The following is a 16,822-nucleotide window of genomic DNA, read 5'->3' as shown; positions in this document are numbered from 1 at the left end:
GTTCTCCCTTTTCACATTCTTCTCTCAGTATTCTAGCTCTTTTCCCTTATTCTGTCTTCATCCAACAATTTATTCATTTGCGGTTTTTGCTGAAAGAAGAGAGGATAATATATGTGAATGTTTGTGCTTTTGTATGAAAGAGAGGCCTGTGTGCCTGAGAGTGGTTTGGGTCTGCATGTCTTCATGGAAAACCAGTCTTTATGAAAAGAACGCCTTCTTTTACAAGCAATTCATTTTAATCACTGTTACTTAATTAAGTCTGTATGTTTATGTGCCCTCTGCCCTAATTGGAGAATGATGTATAATAAATTGTTTATGCTGCACAAAGATTATGATAAATAACTTGTACATAATTTTACACATGAGGTTGCTGCAAAATACTAATACACAAGGAAAAAATTTCCAAGAAGACCCACTTTAAATTAATAAATAGGTGTTACTGGTAGCATGCTGTTGGTGGGTTGACACTTTATCTCCATAGAGCTGAAAACATGGATCTGATACTATTGGGCCATTTCTCTTAATTTCTCATGCTTTCCAAAAATACAATGGCAAGTTTTACTCTTATATAACGCCATCACTTTTAGTACAGGAGTAATATGTAAACAATAGGTTACTTTAAGCCAAAATAACACTTTACTGATTTGTTCAGTACTTGACTTCTGTTGATTTTATTTCTCCTATTTCTTACTTAATTTGATAATGAAAACCAGTAGTTTAGTAAAGATTTTATTTTATAATGCAGTTTTTAAGAACAGGGTTTAAGGGGCTGCGTAGGTTTTTTATTTTAAAATCTGAACAAGGAAAAAAATGGCTTTCTTTCTTTGGTCAAATGTACCCAAAACAATTCTCTGAATACTGAAAACATTGTCTCTAGCTGTATTTTTCTTCTTTTTTTGCACAGACCTCATACTTAAATTAAAGGCTATAGAACAGTAGTTTCATGTGTCAAACAAGCATCCAAGATCTTTTGCAATCTGGGACTGTTTTGCTGTTGCATTCCTATAATCCTGAAAATGTTTTCCTTTTTCCTGGTAAGGAAGTAGTTGCAGTGGAAACTTCTTGTTATCCATCTGCAATTGTTTAGGACATAGAACTAAATGAAAAAGCAAAACAAAATTGATGAATAGTTCTGCCACTTATTGATGGGAAGAAAGTATGCGAGATAAATCAGCTTCTCCAGCTGCTTTTAGTGTCTTCCAGGAAGTGTTCTACAACTAGGAATTGGCCTTCTGCTCCATTTCACTATATTATTTGCTGTAATCCTTTAATTTACTTTCCAATGTAGCCTTTTATGGTGTGCCATACACATATCTACAACAACAAACTAGAAATAATTATAATCAATATGACAAAGGAATATTGCATCTCCTTAATGTTCAATATTATGACAAAAGATTGACTGAATTATTTTTTAAATCAGATTATTTATTTCCACCCACTCTGGTTCTCATACTGTAGCTTGAATGATAAACATTCAAGTAAACAAGCTGTACTCTGGGTTGCATTAAAAAGATGTAAAACAGCTGCTCCTTGTAATAAATTTTCACATTTTTAATGCTTTTTTTAAAAATACATGTAGTTTTAAAAATAAATTAATAAAATTTCAAATGTTACCATCTGAAATTATTTTAAATTCATATATCTCTCTTTTAGTGGCTGAAAAAAATGTGATGCTATTTATAAATGCATTTATACTGTTATTTGTAGATTTGTAGATGAAAATTTTATTATTTTGTCCCTTATTAGAAACAAAACAAAAACAGGAAGGTTACTTTTGCTAACTCAATGAATACTACACACTAGGGATGTCTAACCTTGGCAACTTTAAGACCTGTGGACTTAAACTTAACTCCCAGAATTCCTCAGCCAGCCATGTCTCAAATATTGGAATGTTTGAATTTGTGTATAGAAGAAATACTAAGCAAAATCATTTTTATTTGGCAAAATACAGCCTTTTTTTGCCAATATAAGATATTTGGGTCCACAAGGTGACACAGTAATTCCCATCTAATTCCAGGCTCTTCAAAATTGATGCTGGGGCAGGAAATCGGGACCATAAATGAGGAGAAGACTGCAATAATTGGAATGAGACAGGACCAAAAAATTTTGACTTCCCAGGATAGCACATTATCTTCAATTAATCTTACAGATGACCAACTTGCCTCTGGGCTTTATGGTAATTCTGTTATGCTACTCTTTGCTCTGTTATGTTATTTTTTTAAACAGGTTGGTCATTTTCTAATAGTATAGTTCTCAAGTGAAATGGTACAAAAGTTAGATAACTCGCGAGGAAAAATTGTAATTGGTCTATGGAGAACTATGCTTATTCTTGTGTGGTTTTTACATATTTGATCTCTATTCCTAAAGTAAAATATGCTGACTATAATTTGAAATAATACTAGATACTATCTAGTCTAATGCATCCCAATAATTTATGATGTAGGCTGAGAAATTAGTTTGCATTTTGTTAATGAAAGCATTATGTATATGAATATATACATAATATGTATATGCACCTTTGGTTTTTATTTATTGTATCTGCCTGCTTATCCTGTGTATGGTCTGTGCACATATTTTAGATGACATTTAATTGCCTTTTTATGAGGTGGTTCAGGAATTATTTTTTAAAAAAGACTTATATTGGCCAGAAAGTTGGATATGTAACTTATACTCAGGAATTATTTTAATAATCTTGGAAACATGTTCAATCTCTACGCTCAATTTTTAAAAATTTCATAGGTGGCTATACACATATGAAAAAATCATTTAGTTTATTAGTTTATTATTATTACTAGAGAGTCAGTTTGTTGTAGCAGAGTAGAAACTAGGAGAGTGTGAGTTCTAGTCCTGAAGCACAAAGCCACCTGGGTAACTTTAGGCCAGTCACTCACTCTCAGCCTAAGGAGGAGCAGTGGCAATCATGTCTGACATTGGGCATACTGCAAATCCCATCAGCCACAGACTGTCAATTGGGAGGAACTAGAAAACAAGTTTTTTCTGCAGTCGATCCTGCCTTACGGAATATTTTGCTCTCAGCGATCAGAACGGCCCCAGCCCTATTGGCTTTTCGCAAAGCTTTACGAACTTGCTGTGTACCTGGGACTGGGAATGTGTTAAGGGTCTAGTTACTTGGCTTTACCATTAGTTGATTAATGATCCCAGCTGCTGTTTCTACTTATCTGTTTTGTGGATAATTTTATTTTTTTAATATTTTTAAATTGCTTAAACTGTTTTATAATTTTAGAATTGTAAGCCGCCCAGAGTTACTTGGTGCTTTTGGGCAGCCGTAGAAACGGAATGAATGAATGAATAAATAAATAAATAAATCCTGCCAAGAAAACTGCAGGAACAAGTTAAGGCAGTTAACCTGAGTCAATACTGACTTGAACACACTCCTCCCACAAAGAAAACCCTGCTAAAATTTAAAGGCCATTGTAAAGATATTAAATGAACACATGAATGGGGAGGAGGCTTGCACCATTCAAACTTTCAAAAGCTTGGCCATAATATTATCATGTGGATTTCTATCCCTTGCATGAATAATGTATATAACAATGCTCTAAGGTGAAGATACAATTGGGATAGGTTTGAACACATAGCCCCGTCGTGGTGTGTGGGAAGTCTGAAATCTCTGTCCATTAGTTTCTTGCACATTTTAAATTTGTCATTGGTCAGAATAGCTTAACTTCAGGATATTGATAGTGTTGATACAAATCTTTGTTAACATAATTTCTGTACCTTTTTTGGTAGTCTGTGCAAATGATGGTATGTTGAAGTCCATCATGAAGAAAAAAGATGGGAAAAAAGATGAGAATACAAAGAAGAATTTGCAGTTTGTGGGTATTAATGGCGGGTAAGATCTTACAGTTCTGAAATTAGATTTTCTTTTCTTTTCCAAATCTATAGAAGTAAAATTATAGTCATAAATTGATATTTGATCATAAAACTATAATATCATAAATTATTTGTTCCAAGGCATATAATTTCAATGAAATTATCAATGTCTTGTGGGGAGAAAATGCACCGAAAAGATGCTGTTATACAAAAACAGTATCTTTTCAGTCTATTTTCTCCCCTCAAGACATGTTGAGATGATCCTTGATATCATTATATGAACATAGTAATTACATATTTTTCATTTTTCTGATATTGAGTTATAATTTTTTGGGAGTAAAATGTTTTAATCATAAGGGTTTTTTTCAATCAAGGTTTTGGAGAATTTCTTAAAATGAAATTATACTTCTCTTAACATCTCCCACCAGATAAACTGTAATTTTAAAAATAGAATATTTTCTTCCAATATATAGAAGCAATTGAGAAATAGAGATTCTAATTTCTTTGAGAGCATTTTACATACCCAGGAAAAAAAAACTTTGCCTGAATATTTAATAGTTAACATAAATCAGGTTTCTCATTACTCATTTGATGAATAGTTGCACTTCCATAAGTATTGTGTTGTATTAGTCAGCTTATTAACATCATTTGGATGTTTTGCCTATTGATGAAGGAATTTTGCCATTAATATAACTTTTAAAAGCCTTCCTGTAAAGGCCCATGGAAGAAAAATATTTAGAAACTGTTATAAAAACAAAAAGGAGCAGAGGCACTCAACTCCTGGGGAAGGAAATAGTTTTAGAAAGAAACTTAGACTAACTCCTCCCTAACACACTGAAGTAGAAAAGAGACAAGAAGTAGAAAAAAGACAGTCACACTTGCAGGATTCTATTAATATAGCCTATCAGTGGATCAGTAGAACGGTCACTTCTAGTCTTATTTTGGAGTCTGTTTCTTGATCTGGACAACCATAAAGTGCTGACACTTCCCAAGGCTAGTATAATCTGTAAAGCACTAAACTGGAGAAAGATGGGATGTAGCAAACTAGTTGCTTTAACTTTGAATATGTATGTAATGGTACATTAATGAAAAGCCATTTTATTTCCTAGGTATGAAACCACATCAAGTGATGATTCTAGTTCAGAAGAGAGTTCCTCGTCGGAGTCTGATGATGAATGTGCTGGGAATGATTATGTTCAGATTGAAAATTCCAGCGTACTTGAAAGGGAACATAGATTAAACAGGAAAGATGTTAAACCTGTTCAAGAAGAAGAAATAATGCATGTTCAAGAGCATGAACCTGAGAATGTAGAAATCCGTGAGAGGTATGGTATATTTTCTGCATAATGCAGAAATTAGTACATGTTTTAATTATCTAAATTTTGTCATAATACAGGTAGTCCTCAGCTTATGACCACAATTGAGCCTAAAATTTCTGTTGTAAAGGAAGACATTTGTTAAGTGATTTTTGTCCCATTGTACAACCTTTCTTGCCGCAGTTGTTGAGTGAATCGTTGCATTTCATAAGTTAGTATACAGTTGTTAAGTAAATCCAGCTTCCCCATTGATTTTGCTTATCAAAAGGTTGCAAAAGGTGATCACATGACCACATGACCGTAGGACACAGCAACAATCTCAAGTATGAATCAGTTGCCCAGCATCTGAATTTTGATCACATGATAATGATGCTACAAAGATTGTAAGTGTGAAAAATGGTCATGTCACTTTTTTCAGTGCCGTTGTAACTTTGAACGGTCACTAAATGAAATGTTGTAGTTCAAGGACTACCTGTAGTTCTCAATAGCCCTGTATTTTTAACCTTTTTTTGGCTATACAATTTAAGGCCTGCATTCACAAAACAAAAGTTTAAGCTTCTAAATTGCTTCATGTTTAATAGAAAAACAGATACTTTTTTTTAAAAAAAAATACAAAATTCAAAAAGTTGAGAACTACCAGTAATCCTTTAATTTTACTCATAATGCACATAGAAGCTATTGCATTAACAGAAATATGGAATATTTGAGAGCAGTGAAAGCTTCCCCCAAAATTGAGATTGTTATTCTTGACTACTTTTCTTAAATAGAGAGATAATTTGTACTGTTGTTAGAGTCAATATTTATCAGGCCAATGTTAAGGTTTAGTATATGCATTTACTAACTTACGTAATCAACATAACTTGGCCTTGCCCAGACATCCCACCAAAAGCTAAACTGTTCAGATTGCATTTTAGTTTACTGACTCTTAACCAGTCCATTAGTGCAGCCTGGTGGTAGTTCAGAACCTAAACTTCCACTTGTGGATTTGATGAAAAGGGGAAATAATTTAATATAAATCGGTGTCCATTCTCTTTAAATATATGAATGTTTTTGCTCAGTAGTGTCATGATAGACTATAGAATGAAATGGAAGGATAATAATCCTGAAGTATAAATATCATGAGGCGAAGCAGAAATTCCTAGAAACCCATCCAAGTATTGCCAAAGTGACTATAAGGGTGTTCCACCCAGAGTTTATACAACCATAAGGGCTGGAAAAAATATCTAATACATCTAGTGTTGTTGAAAATATGATCTTCAAAAGATGAACATCTCCTGCCAGTTAGCTCATGCTAAACTTACCCTGTTTCTCCCAAAATAAGACCTCCCCAGATAATATGTCCAATTGGGCTTTTGCACACGTGCGCTAAAATAAGCCCTCCCCCGAAAATATTGCAACAGCAGCAGCCATGAGGTGACCACTCTCGCTGCCTCCTGCACCTCAAAAATAATGAGACCTCCCCAAAAATAAGGCCAAGCTCTTATTTTGGGGGTCAAAAGAAAATAAAACCCCGTCTTATTTTCGGGGAAACATGGTAGGTAATTACAGTTTGAATGTCCTAAGGTAAGCCTTGCTAGAAGTTTACATTATGATAAATAAGTTTTGTAAAATATATGTTAATATAGAACATTTTCCCTACATCATGATAGGCCTGAATCCATGTATCTTCACAAATCTTCTGAAGAAATTTGTATTACTTAAAAAATATATCAATGGGCAATATAATGATGGTTAAAAATAAAGAAAAAATTGTATGACATTGTTTTATATTGTTTGAAAGTTTGAGGTAGATGCTTTAGTACCACTAGTTAATACCTCGAAGATGGACTGTCTCCTCATCTGCTCCTCAATAAGATGCATGTTGTATTCTTGAAATAAAATCTGTAGGAACTGGTAAAGAGTTTTTGCTGGGGTATATTTCCTCTAAATCAGGGATCCACAACCCCTGTTAGGAACTGAGGTGCACAAACAAGTGAAGCTTCATTTGTGCATATCCGGCAGTTAGGTAGCATGCAAAACTATTCTCCCCCTCTCCCCGCCCCCACATCCCCAAGTCCATGGAAAAATGATCTTCCATGAAACCAGTCCCTCATGCTAAAAGTAACATTTGCTCTAAATTAAATTAAATTAAAATGAAAAATGAAAAAAATATCTAAACATGCCATCTTTTTTTTCAGATACGAACTGAGTGAAAAGATGCTGTCAGCATGTCATTTTCTGAAAAACAGCATTGATGATCCAAAAGCCATGAGCAGCAAAGAAATAGTAAGTCTGAGCATTTACTTTACTCTCATTAATCAAAAGGAAGAAGTTGCTGCTATTTATCAAAGATGTCAGTGAAAAAGTACCAGTTTTCATGTTACAAGTTTTTATATTTCTGAATAGCTCATATAATCCATGAGTAGGGGAGAAGGCATGTGTTCCTGGAGGTGGCAAGTATGTTCTGTTTTATTCAAGCTTGTTTGTACAATAAAACTAACTGCTCCATCAATCCTGAACCATAATGGACTAATGAACGGCATATTTCAGTGCTAAAATAAGCAGATAGGCTGAAATGAAGGTATTTAATCCCTTCAATTAGCATAGTGAAGGGTTGTTTCTGCAGTGCTAATTTTAGCCTCCAATCCACTTGCCTTTCTTAAATTTGCTATGCTGGTAGGTGGTGCAGCCAAAATATATACTAAAAATGCATTGAACTGACTTGGTTAAAATCTCATAGCATTTAAAAGCAACAGTATAATCCACTTAGTCATGCTCTTGATCTGGATACTGCTACCAAGTGTAGAAAAATACTTAAGGTAGGAAGTTAATGTTCCACTTGACTGAGAAAGTATGTCTGTTTTGATATGGAATGTGCTTTATGTGTTACCAAAAATAGAAATGCATAGTATTTACATCTGTTCATTTTTGAAAGTGTGTTTGTGGTATGCAAACAAGAGAGCTATTTATTGAATTCTATTCCTTCAAATAATTTGAAATTAGCCATTTTCATTCAACTGATTATATACCTTTAAATGAAAATTTGTTCTATATAGAGAAATAAAGTCCAGTGTGCATAACCAAAAATGACGTTTCAAGACCATTTGTCAGGTCAAAACAAATACGTTTAATAGTTTTGAATTTGAATATGATGTTTTGTTGATTAGCCAAGAATCCATATAACAACACAAAATTGAGATAACAAGACAATACATAACAAAGTAAAAGGCAAAGATAATAGGAACTACAATTCATATTTCTGTTTCACCCCTATAACTTACCCCAATCAGATCCATGTATGCAGTTCTTAGTTGTACGGAACTATTTTATTCGTTTATGATGGCAGCTTTTATTATGATGTCATATAATTGGAAAAAAATAGAATTTGGAAGATGTCAGGAAGGATTAAATTGAGCAACTTGATAAGAATGAGAGAAAATACAACAGAAAATATATTAGAATACATGATGATATTAGTACACTGATTTAAGGTTTATATGTTGCAGCCACACCTTTTGTGAGAAAATGTCTTTATATTTTATGTTCACTATATTTAGTGTTTTAGGGACAGATCTTCCTTGGGAAAATCTTAACTATGTTGTCACCAACTAGGCACATAATCAAGCAATCAGTTAATACTGGTTGTAACTTTATATATATTTGTAGTATTTTTAAACAAACACAACATTATAACAAGTAAAAACAATTAAATACAGAACTTCAATATACAAAAATCTATGGAAGTTTAGAATAGGAATCCCAATTTTTTTGCCCATTTTCTTACAAAATTTTCTTACACAAAACTATAGTTGTAGTCAGCAAACAAAAAACACCAGGGGAATACAAACAAAGCACTTGCCATGACTGTGTCTTGTCCCTGGAGAGAAAGTTGGGCACCTGGGCTTAGAATCATTTGTTTTTAGTACTGGGGGATGCTGGTTTTCATGTGCTTTATTTTCTCTGTGAGGATGAAATAACTTATAAATAGAGCTTTGCTTTGAAGCTTTTTGTGTTTCCTTTGGCAGAGATTTTGTTTAAACACCATCCAGCATGAATGGTTCCGTATATCAAGCCAAAAGTCAGCTATTGCTGCCATGGTTGGGGACTACATAGCTACTTTTGAAGAGGCTTCTCCTGCAGTCCTTAGGCAAATCATCAACATGGCAGATGGAAATGGCAACACGGCTCTTCATTACAGTGTCTCCCACTCAAACTTTGAAATTGTGAAACTGCTTTTAGATGCAAGTAAGTTGGCTAGTCTGAATTTTGGGTGGTTCCTTGTATATGTTGTATCTAGAACCAGCAAAATATTATGCTCCGTTGGCCTCTAAATATAAGAGGTTTTAGTAATAATTAATTTGTCATACAGTCACATGAATTAAATTGATTTTGCATTTGAGCTATTGTCCCTTCAGAAATTCTTTCTTTAGTTGCTAAGAATTCTGTTCCTAACTACAGTACTTCTTTAGTGGTGATAAGGCCCTTCAAAAAACCCACCATTCTTTGACATCTCTAAGCCATTGAGTTAAATACATGCAAATATGTCATTTCTGGAAGCCTTAGAAATGTAAAAAGCTTTGCTAAAATATTTATGTAAGAGAGTAGAATAAAATGCAGTGACTTTTTAATGTAAAGTTAAGGACTGTTGATTTGTTTATGAGATCTTCCCTACTAAGACTTCCCTGTGTACCTGAAATTCTGCCCAGAAACTGTTACTTGTGGCAGTTCATAGAATTTTAGAATAATTGCCTTTAAGTTAACTGTCTGTAGCCATTGCATAAACTGTGACTTTGTGCCCTCTTTCCAGCCCTCCTGTCATGCAAACTATAAAGAGGGAGTTGTTCTCTCTCTTTGGCTGAAGAACCATCCCTGTCTCTTTTTTCTCCTTTTCAAATTCTTCTGAATCATCTTCATTATGTAAGCAATTGCTGCACTTGGACAAGACTGCTCTGATAATAGTTGATTCAGTTCTTTTGCACAATTGTATCTTCTGGGCTTTCAATTTATTCTCAAGAGATTCTCTCATGATTTTTTTTGCAGATGTCTGTAATGTAAATCACCAAAACAAGGCTGGCTATACACCAATTATGCTGGCTGCCCTTGCAGCTGTAGAGGCAGAAAAAGACATGAAAATAGTGGAAGACCTCTTTGCCTGTGGAGATGTGAATGCAAAAGCTAGCCAGGTTGGTCGGCTGCTATCAATTTCAGTCATTCAGAGGCTGGAAGATGCAACCGGAATAATAAAAGAGCCTCCCCTAACTTGCCACCACTGCTCATGCAGGGGGACGGAGGAGTTTGGGGGGATTGTGAGAGCTGGGGTGTTACCTGCTTTAGGAAAGCTGCAAGAGGAACAATCATCTGGCTTGTAAATACAATAATTCCATTACATCTTTTTTTTAAAAAAAAAGATTTGAAATAATTTTCCAACCTGTGCATTTTGTTGCCTGACATTGAAAGAAATCATACATTTCAACTATAATTTTTTTGGGGGGTGGAGTGGGGGGGAACCCTTTGGTTTTACTTGCAATTCCCTTTTACTGTTTTTAGAAAAGATACATAATAACTAAAATTAGTGAAACTGTAGCTATGCAAATCCATCACTGCTTTATAAGATGTGCTTCACACGTTTGTATTTATACTATTGGAGATGTCCAAAACATTTCTCAAGGGGAAGACCAAGTAATGTTTGTTTGTTTGTTTATTTCATTTGTATGCCGCCCTTTTCCCCAAGGGGACTCAGGGCGGCTCACAACTCAAACAAGGGAAGGGGGATACAGACAATTTGACAACAACACAAAACAATACATAATTTAAAAGCGCAACAATCATACCATTCGAGATAGGGGCAACGATTCTTTAGCCCCAGGCCTGTCGGAACAGCCAGGTTTTAAGGGCTATGCGGAAGGCCTGGAGGGTGGTGAGGGTTCAAATCTCCACGGGGAGTTCGTTCCAGAGGTTCGGAGCACCACAGAGAAGGCTCTCCTTCAGGTAGTCGCCAGTTGACACTGGCCGGCGGATGGAATTCGAAGGAGGCCTAATCTGTGGGATCTAATCGGTCTGGTGGAGGTAATTGGCAGCAGGCGGTCTCTCAAGTACCCAAGTCCAATACCATGAAGGGTACCATGTCTTTTAGATAAGGTCCTCACAACGTATCCTGTTCAGCAAACTTTTTTTCACTGGAGGCCTAACACTGCACAAGGCATAGTACAATTTGAAATCTAAAGTACAAGACCCTGATTGGTATCGATGATTAATTTGGTTAATATTATCTAGAAACCTTCTATCTTCACTTTCAGTTTTTCTTTAAAAGTACATTTAGAAAGAAACCAAATAAATGGACATCCATGAACATTATTAATATAAACTCTTTAAAATGCTGAGGAATGAATTGCCTTATAGGAAACCTTAGAGGGAGAAAATGGCTGCCTGTCCAGAGCCAGGCAGAGTTTGTATGAAACCCTGATATTACATGTATTCTCTATAAGTATGTATGACAGATTCACATTTAAGAATATGATATGATTTAATTGGGTGTGCAAATTGGGTGTGCTGTTGTTCTCTGTTCAGTAGAATTCTCTAAGAGATTCTGTTTGCAAATGAGGGTTTTTTCTTCCCCCCCCCCCCCCTTGCAGGCTGGTCAGACTGCTCTGATGCTTGCTGTGAGCCATGGGCGAATAGATATGGTGAAAGCTCTGTTGGCTTGTGGTGCAGATGTCAACATCCAAGATGATGAGGGCTCCACTGCTTTGATGTGCGCAAGTGAACATGGGCATGTGGAGATAGTCAAACTTTTGCTAGCTCAGCCTGGATGTAATGGTACCCTGGAAGACAATGTGAGTTGTTTGCTTATTATTTGCACTCTAGCCTTATTTTGTACAATCAAGACTGGGTATAAAATGCTCCTTACCTCCTACTTTTCACAGAGCAACAAAGTTTGTGTGGTGAGTTGGGTTGCAGGAACAACTGCCAGTTTTCATATTAAGGGAGAATTAGATAGAGCTCGAGATCTTCCAGTTGCTAGTCCTGCGTCTTAACCACCACCACCACACTGGCTCTCAGTTGCCTCCAAACACTCCCATTAGCTCATTACATTTCACGTCATCATGGCTGAATCTATTTTAGGGTGGAAGTAAGTAGACTGAAAATATGCATCAGATGTGCTTGCTTGAAATTTAGCGGTCATTAAAATACTTGAATTTTGCTTGGTGGCCAGTTACACGCAGATGCACCTGGCATTTGAATATGAAGCAAACAGAGATGCCTTGGATCTGCTAGAGGCATCCTCTCTGTACTGTTTCTCTTACAGTGATGTTGCCTTTTCTCTGAACATATGCTATTTATCTGATTGGATTAATGGAGACTAGCATTTTTAACGATACTACTGCACGTTTTTTAAAAAAAAATCTGGAGAGCAATTTTGACAAAGGCATAATTCATCAGAAGCCCATGTTATGAAGAGCAGCCTCTGACCATCATTTTTTAATATGAAATGTGCCTTTCAGCTCTGTCATACCTGTCATTTTATTGATAAGAAATCTAAATCAACCTATTCCCTTAAAAATATTTTCCCAAGTTTGAATATTGGCTCAATCTGTCCAGTAACACATACCACAATATACCTCTTTTTGCTGCTTTTTAGTCAGCATATCTTTTTTAATAGGTAAAGATATTCTATTAAATTTAGATGAAGCTCAGATCATGTGTTAGGTCACAGTTGTTTGATGGATTGGTAGATGACAGAGAGGGAGGTTAGAGCTGAAATAAAAGTAAATGCTCTATTAAAACAATGTCCCCAAGTGGAGGCTTTAATTATATTCAACTCCAATCTACCATGGCTGTACATGTCCTCTTCAAAGTACAAGTATGATAGTCATGTATGTAAATAAAAAACATCTCTTTAGAAACACTGGAAATTAAGCATAGGTTTCATTTAATGGAAGTTATCACAATCAGCATTTCCTTTTTTTAATTTAAGATTTTGTTTTCTTTTTTTTTTTTTTTCTTGCTCTCACTGTCCTGAACTGTTTTGTCTGGAAACAGTCTCAGAATTATTTGCAAGGTTTTTATAGTAATAATCCAGCACCCTGGTTGGGAGAAATTTGAAACCCATGGTGACTGCTGAATTGCTTCATAAAACAAAAAAAAACATCATTTAACTTGGTTAAAATTAAGTGGGTGTTTTTTTTTAAGGACTATTATTGTGGCTGATTTATACTACAGGAAATTAACCAGAATAGCTTTTAATATATTAGGGTTGGTATGGATTTAAAAAAAATAATATACACATTTTCTTTTAAATATGTAACTCCTTTAGTCATAACAACAGGAAACTCTGGGAGATGTAGGTTTAGTGCGATTTATTTATTAAGTATAGGGCATCTAAAAGAGCTCATGCAATCAGTGATGTACAAATTTAGTTTAAATAAAGCATGCATGCACGCAATATAATACAATATAGGAGATAATATATTAAGATAAAACCATAATAAACTCAATATAAAAGCGAGCGGTAGACTTTCAGTGGGATAGATGTTATAATTTAGTATCTAAAGAAGCTAACCATATAACTGCTTCTGGTATGGCTGTGATAAAATCATCCCAGATACTTTGAAAATTCCTGAAGAGACATTCTTGAACTATGGAAAGTGATGATCTATAAAGACGGACATGTTTTTATCTCATTATTTTTTTTTCTTAAGGATGGCAGCACAGCGCTTTCAATAGCCCTTGATGCTGGCCACAAGGATATTGCTGTTCTCCTCTACGCTCACGTAAACTTTTCAAAAACTCAGTCCCCGGTGAGTGGCATAAGTCGTATTCCATGTACTCTATGATTGATACAACTAGTATCAATTCAACTAGTATATATGGCCGACTGTTGAGAGGATTTCTGTCTCTTAGAAGGTCCAGTAAGTTAGTCTTCCACCCTCAGGCTAGAAGCTGCTAGATGATGTTCTTGTTCTTTTTGCTGTCATGGCTATTTATGTTTGTGCTTCTTACTTCTATTAGTTGGAAGCAGAAGTGATACAGTTGACTTGTAGGAAACCAATAGAAGCAGTAATGAGATAAGACTTATAAATCTAATCTCTAGGGTGGGGGTCATATGCTCTTCAATCCGGATTACAAAAAGGAGCAGTAATCTGTTCTTGTCCCTTTCTATTGCTATTTTTCTTTCCACCATTTTCTATTTCTGGAACTATATCTTTGCAAAACCAACTCCTATGGCCACACTTTTTTGAAAGCATGTGGTATATAACTCTTTTTGCTTCAAGCGTATATTCAGAAGTGCAGCACTGATCCAGCATAATAATTCAATATACTGAATGGTTCTGTGGCTTTGTGTTCTAACTATACTAATACATCCTTTTCTTTTCAGGGAACGCCAAGACTTGGAAGAAAGCCTTCCCCCAGTCCTACTCACAGAAGCTCATTTGATTGCTAATGCACCAAGATGTGTAAAAACTGCCACATCCTCTAAGCTGCTAGTGATTACTGTTTTACAGTGACAGATATTGAATGTAATAGTCATGTGCCTGTACTCACCAGCAAATTGAAAGCCAATATTTAGAGCTAAGGTAGCCTCTATAAGAAAAAGGTTAAGAAGCGCTTTTGCGGATAAGAGAGAGTTTACACGTGATGTGGCTGTCAGTTGATACTTCAGATCAATCCTCACCACTCGGATCAGTCAAACTCATCCATACGGCAGGAACTGTTTAGGTTTCCAACAAGATGAAAGTATCTGATACGATTACAGTTTGCTGGATGGATGACTTGCTGTATGGGAACAGCTGTCATAAAGGAAAGGGTCTCTGCTGCACCATAGATCATATAAAACCCTAAAGTCCCCTTTTGCTCCTATTTTCAGCTTCCAGAAAATAGCCTATCTTTGCTGCCGAATATATCTTGCTGTTACCTACATACAGTTATTTAAGCTAGCTATTTGGTTATGACTCTACTGTATTACTTTGTAAAGGTATGTTCTCTATATATATTTATATTTGCTACTGTTGGGATGTTGGCAAGAACTCTTTTATTATACATATCATTCCAAAATGATTCTGATTGTTGTTTGAATGCTTTTTTTTTAATTTAAAAAGGGATAATTGCTTAAATTTGCCCTTTGGAATGTCAGCTGGTGGCTTCATGGCTTAAACAATAGAAGATAAGTTATGGCCTGAATTGGCTAAATAAATTGTTGCTACCAATTTGTGTAGCTTTTCTATAACAGAGTCAGTATTTTTGAGACTTTGAATTCCAACATAACCAAAATAATACTTTACACATAATTATTATTATTATTATTATTATTACATTTTTATTAACTCCATGATCCCTAAGATGTTGGAAAATGCTATTCTCTAGTCAATGCAAATGTAGTTCTGGGCACCTAGAATGCTTTTTTTCTTGCCTTGTTCTCTGCATCATCTGCATTTTAATGTTTGAAGTGCCTTAGATTCTTGCCATATTTTCAAAATAAAAATTATTTAGCTTATATGCCTTGGGCTTTTTATTGTTGGTTTGTTTGGGGTTTTTTTTGGGGGGGGGGATTTATAGAACTTGAAAACTGGAAAAACTTTTTAAAAATTTCTGTTTGGTTTACATTGTATCAATAATACACATTAAATTTGAGAGCTAGAAACTACAATTTAAAAGGAATTTAAATTGAATGAATCAGAGTCCTGTATTTTAACAGATAAAAATAAAAGTATTTCATTAATATTTTCCAAAATCCAAATGAATGACATTTTAACATGTCTTTTAATTTTCATAGAATCTTGTAAAACAGACAAAGGGGAAGCACTAGAACATTGGTTCAGGGGAAATATGTGACACAGAATCAAATGCAAAATATTAGTTCAAATCAGCAATAGCCAATTTAGCTGAGAAGCACCAGAAAATTATTCCAGAATACTATCCCAATTACTGAACACAACACAATAGAGAAATATACAGACATTTTACAGATTACAGTCTACAGTGATACCCCTTCCCTAATCTCATGTCTAGATGGTCTCTTGACAAGGTGCCCAGGAAGACACATCTGAAAATTTACTTTTTCCCATCAAATTTTAGTTATGCATTTTAGCCTATTTCTTTCATCTACAATTAAATCATAGTGAATAGCTTTTATTGTGGGCTGACTTAACACTTACCATTATGGATCTAGGACCGGGATGGCAAACCTATGGCACGCGTGCCACAGGTGGCATGCGGAGCCATTTGTCAGGGCGCATGAGGCCTCGAGTGCAAAAAACGGCCCTACAAGCAAACCGGAAGTTCGGGAGTGGACTTCTGGTTTGCTCGTAGGGCCAGTTTAAGCCCTCCGGAGCTTTCAGGGAAGCTTCCAGAAGGCCCCTGCAAAAAATGGGAGCGCCTGTCATGCGTGCATGCATGCTGGGGTGTGTGTTGCACATTGCATAATTGGTGCGGCATGCTCATGCACGAACCCCCTGCGCTCCACCCGCTTATGGCACGCGAGCCAAAAAAGGTTCACCATCCCTGGTCTAAGACAACTTCCCGTGGGACAATTCAACACTGCCTTAATTGTTTCATTCAGATACTTCTATTATTGGTGACTACGTTTTCATCAAAATTATTGTAACTCTTGTACTTCTGTATTGATTTTATTTTATTATTATTGCCACAGTTCCTTCAAAATTAACTTTTGTATTTGTTGATTTGTTTGGTAG

At 35.4% G+C, this 16,822-nt stretch overlaps 1 protein-coding gene across 3 annotated transcripts in view; it reads left to right on the top strand.

Annotated features, from left to right (window-relative positions):
- The window catches only part of KANK1 (KN motif and ankyrin repeat domains 1), a 140,932-nt gene extending 125,308 nt beyond the window's left edge, over positions 1 to 15,624 (top strand). For all 3 annotated transcript variants that reach the window (XM_032212782.1, XM_032212781.1, XM_032212784.1), the window contains 9 exons: positions 2,021 to 2,179; positions 3,754 to 3,856; positions 4,947 to 5,162; positions 7,331 to 7,418; positions 9,158 to 9,377; positions 10,173 to 10,315; positions 11,765 to 11,965; positions 13,832 to 13,930; positions 14,509 to 15,624. In XM_032212782.1, coding sequence (XP_032068673.1) covers positions 2,021 to 2,179; positions 3,754 to 3,856; positions 4,947 to 5,162; positions 7,331 to 7,418; positions 9,158 to 9,377; positions 10,173 to 10,315; positions 11,765 to 11,965; positions 13,832 to 13,930; positions 14,509 to 14,574 — 1,295 coding nt within the window. In that variant the 3' untranslated portion in view covers positions 14,575 to 15,624. The remainder of the gene's footprint in view (positions 1 to 2,020; positions 2,180 to 3,753; positions 3,857 to 4,946; positions 5,163 to 7,330; positions 7,419 to 9,157; positions 9,378 to 10,172; positions 10,316 to 11,764; positions 11,966 to 13,831; positions 13,931 to 14,508) is intronic.
- The last annotated feature ends 1,198 nt before the right edge of the window (positions 15,625 to 16,822 follow it).

The sequence above is a fragment of the Thamnophis elegans genome, chromosome 3, assembly GCF_009769535.1.
Source record: "Thamnophis elegans isolate rThaEle1 chromosome 3, rThaEle1.pri, whole genome shotgun sequence".
NCBI lineage: Eukaryota > Metazoa > Chordata > Lepidosauria > Squamata > Colubridae > Thamnophis > Thamnophis elegans.
The sequence above is the reverse complement of the archived record's forward strand: the minus strand, read 5'-3'. Positions and strand labels throughout refer to the sequence as shown.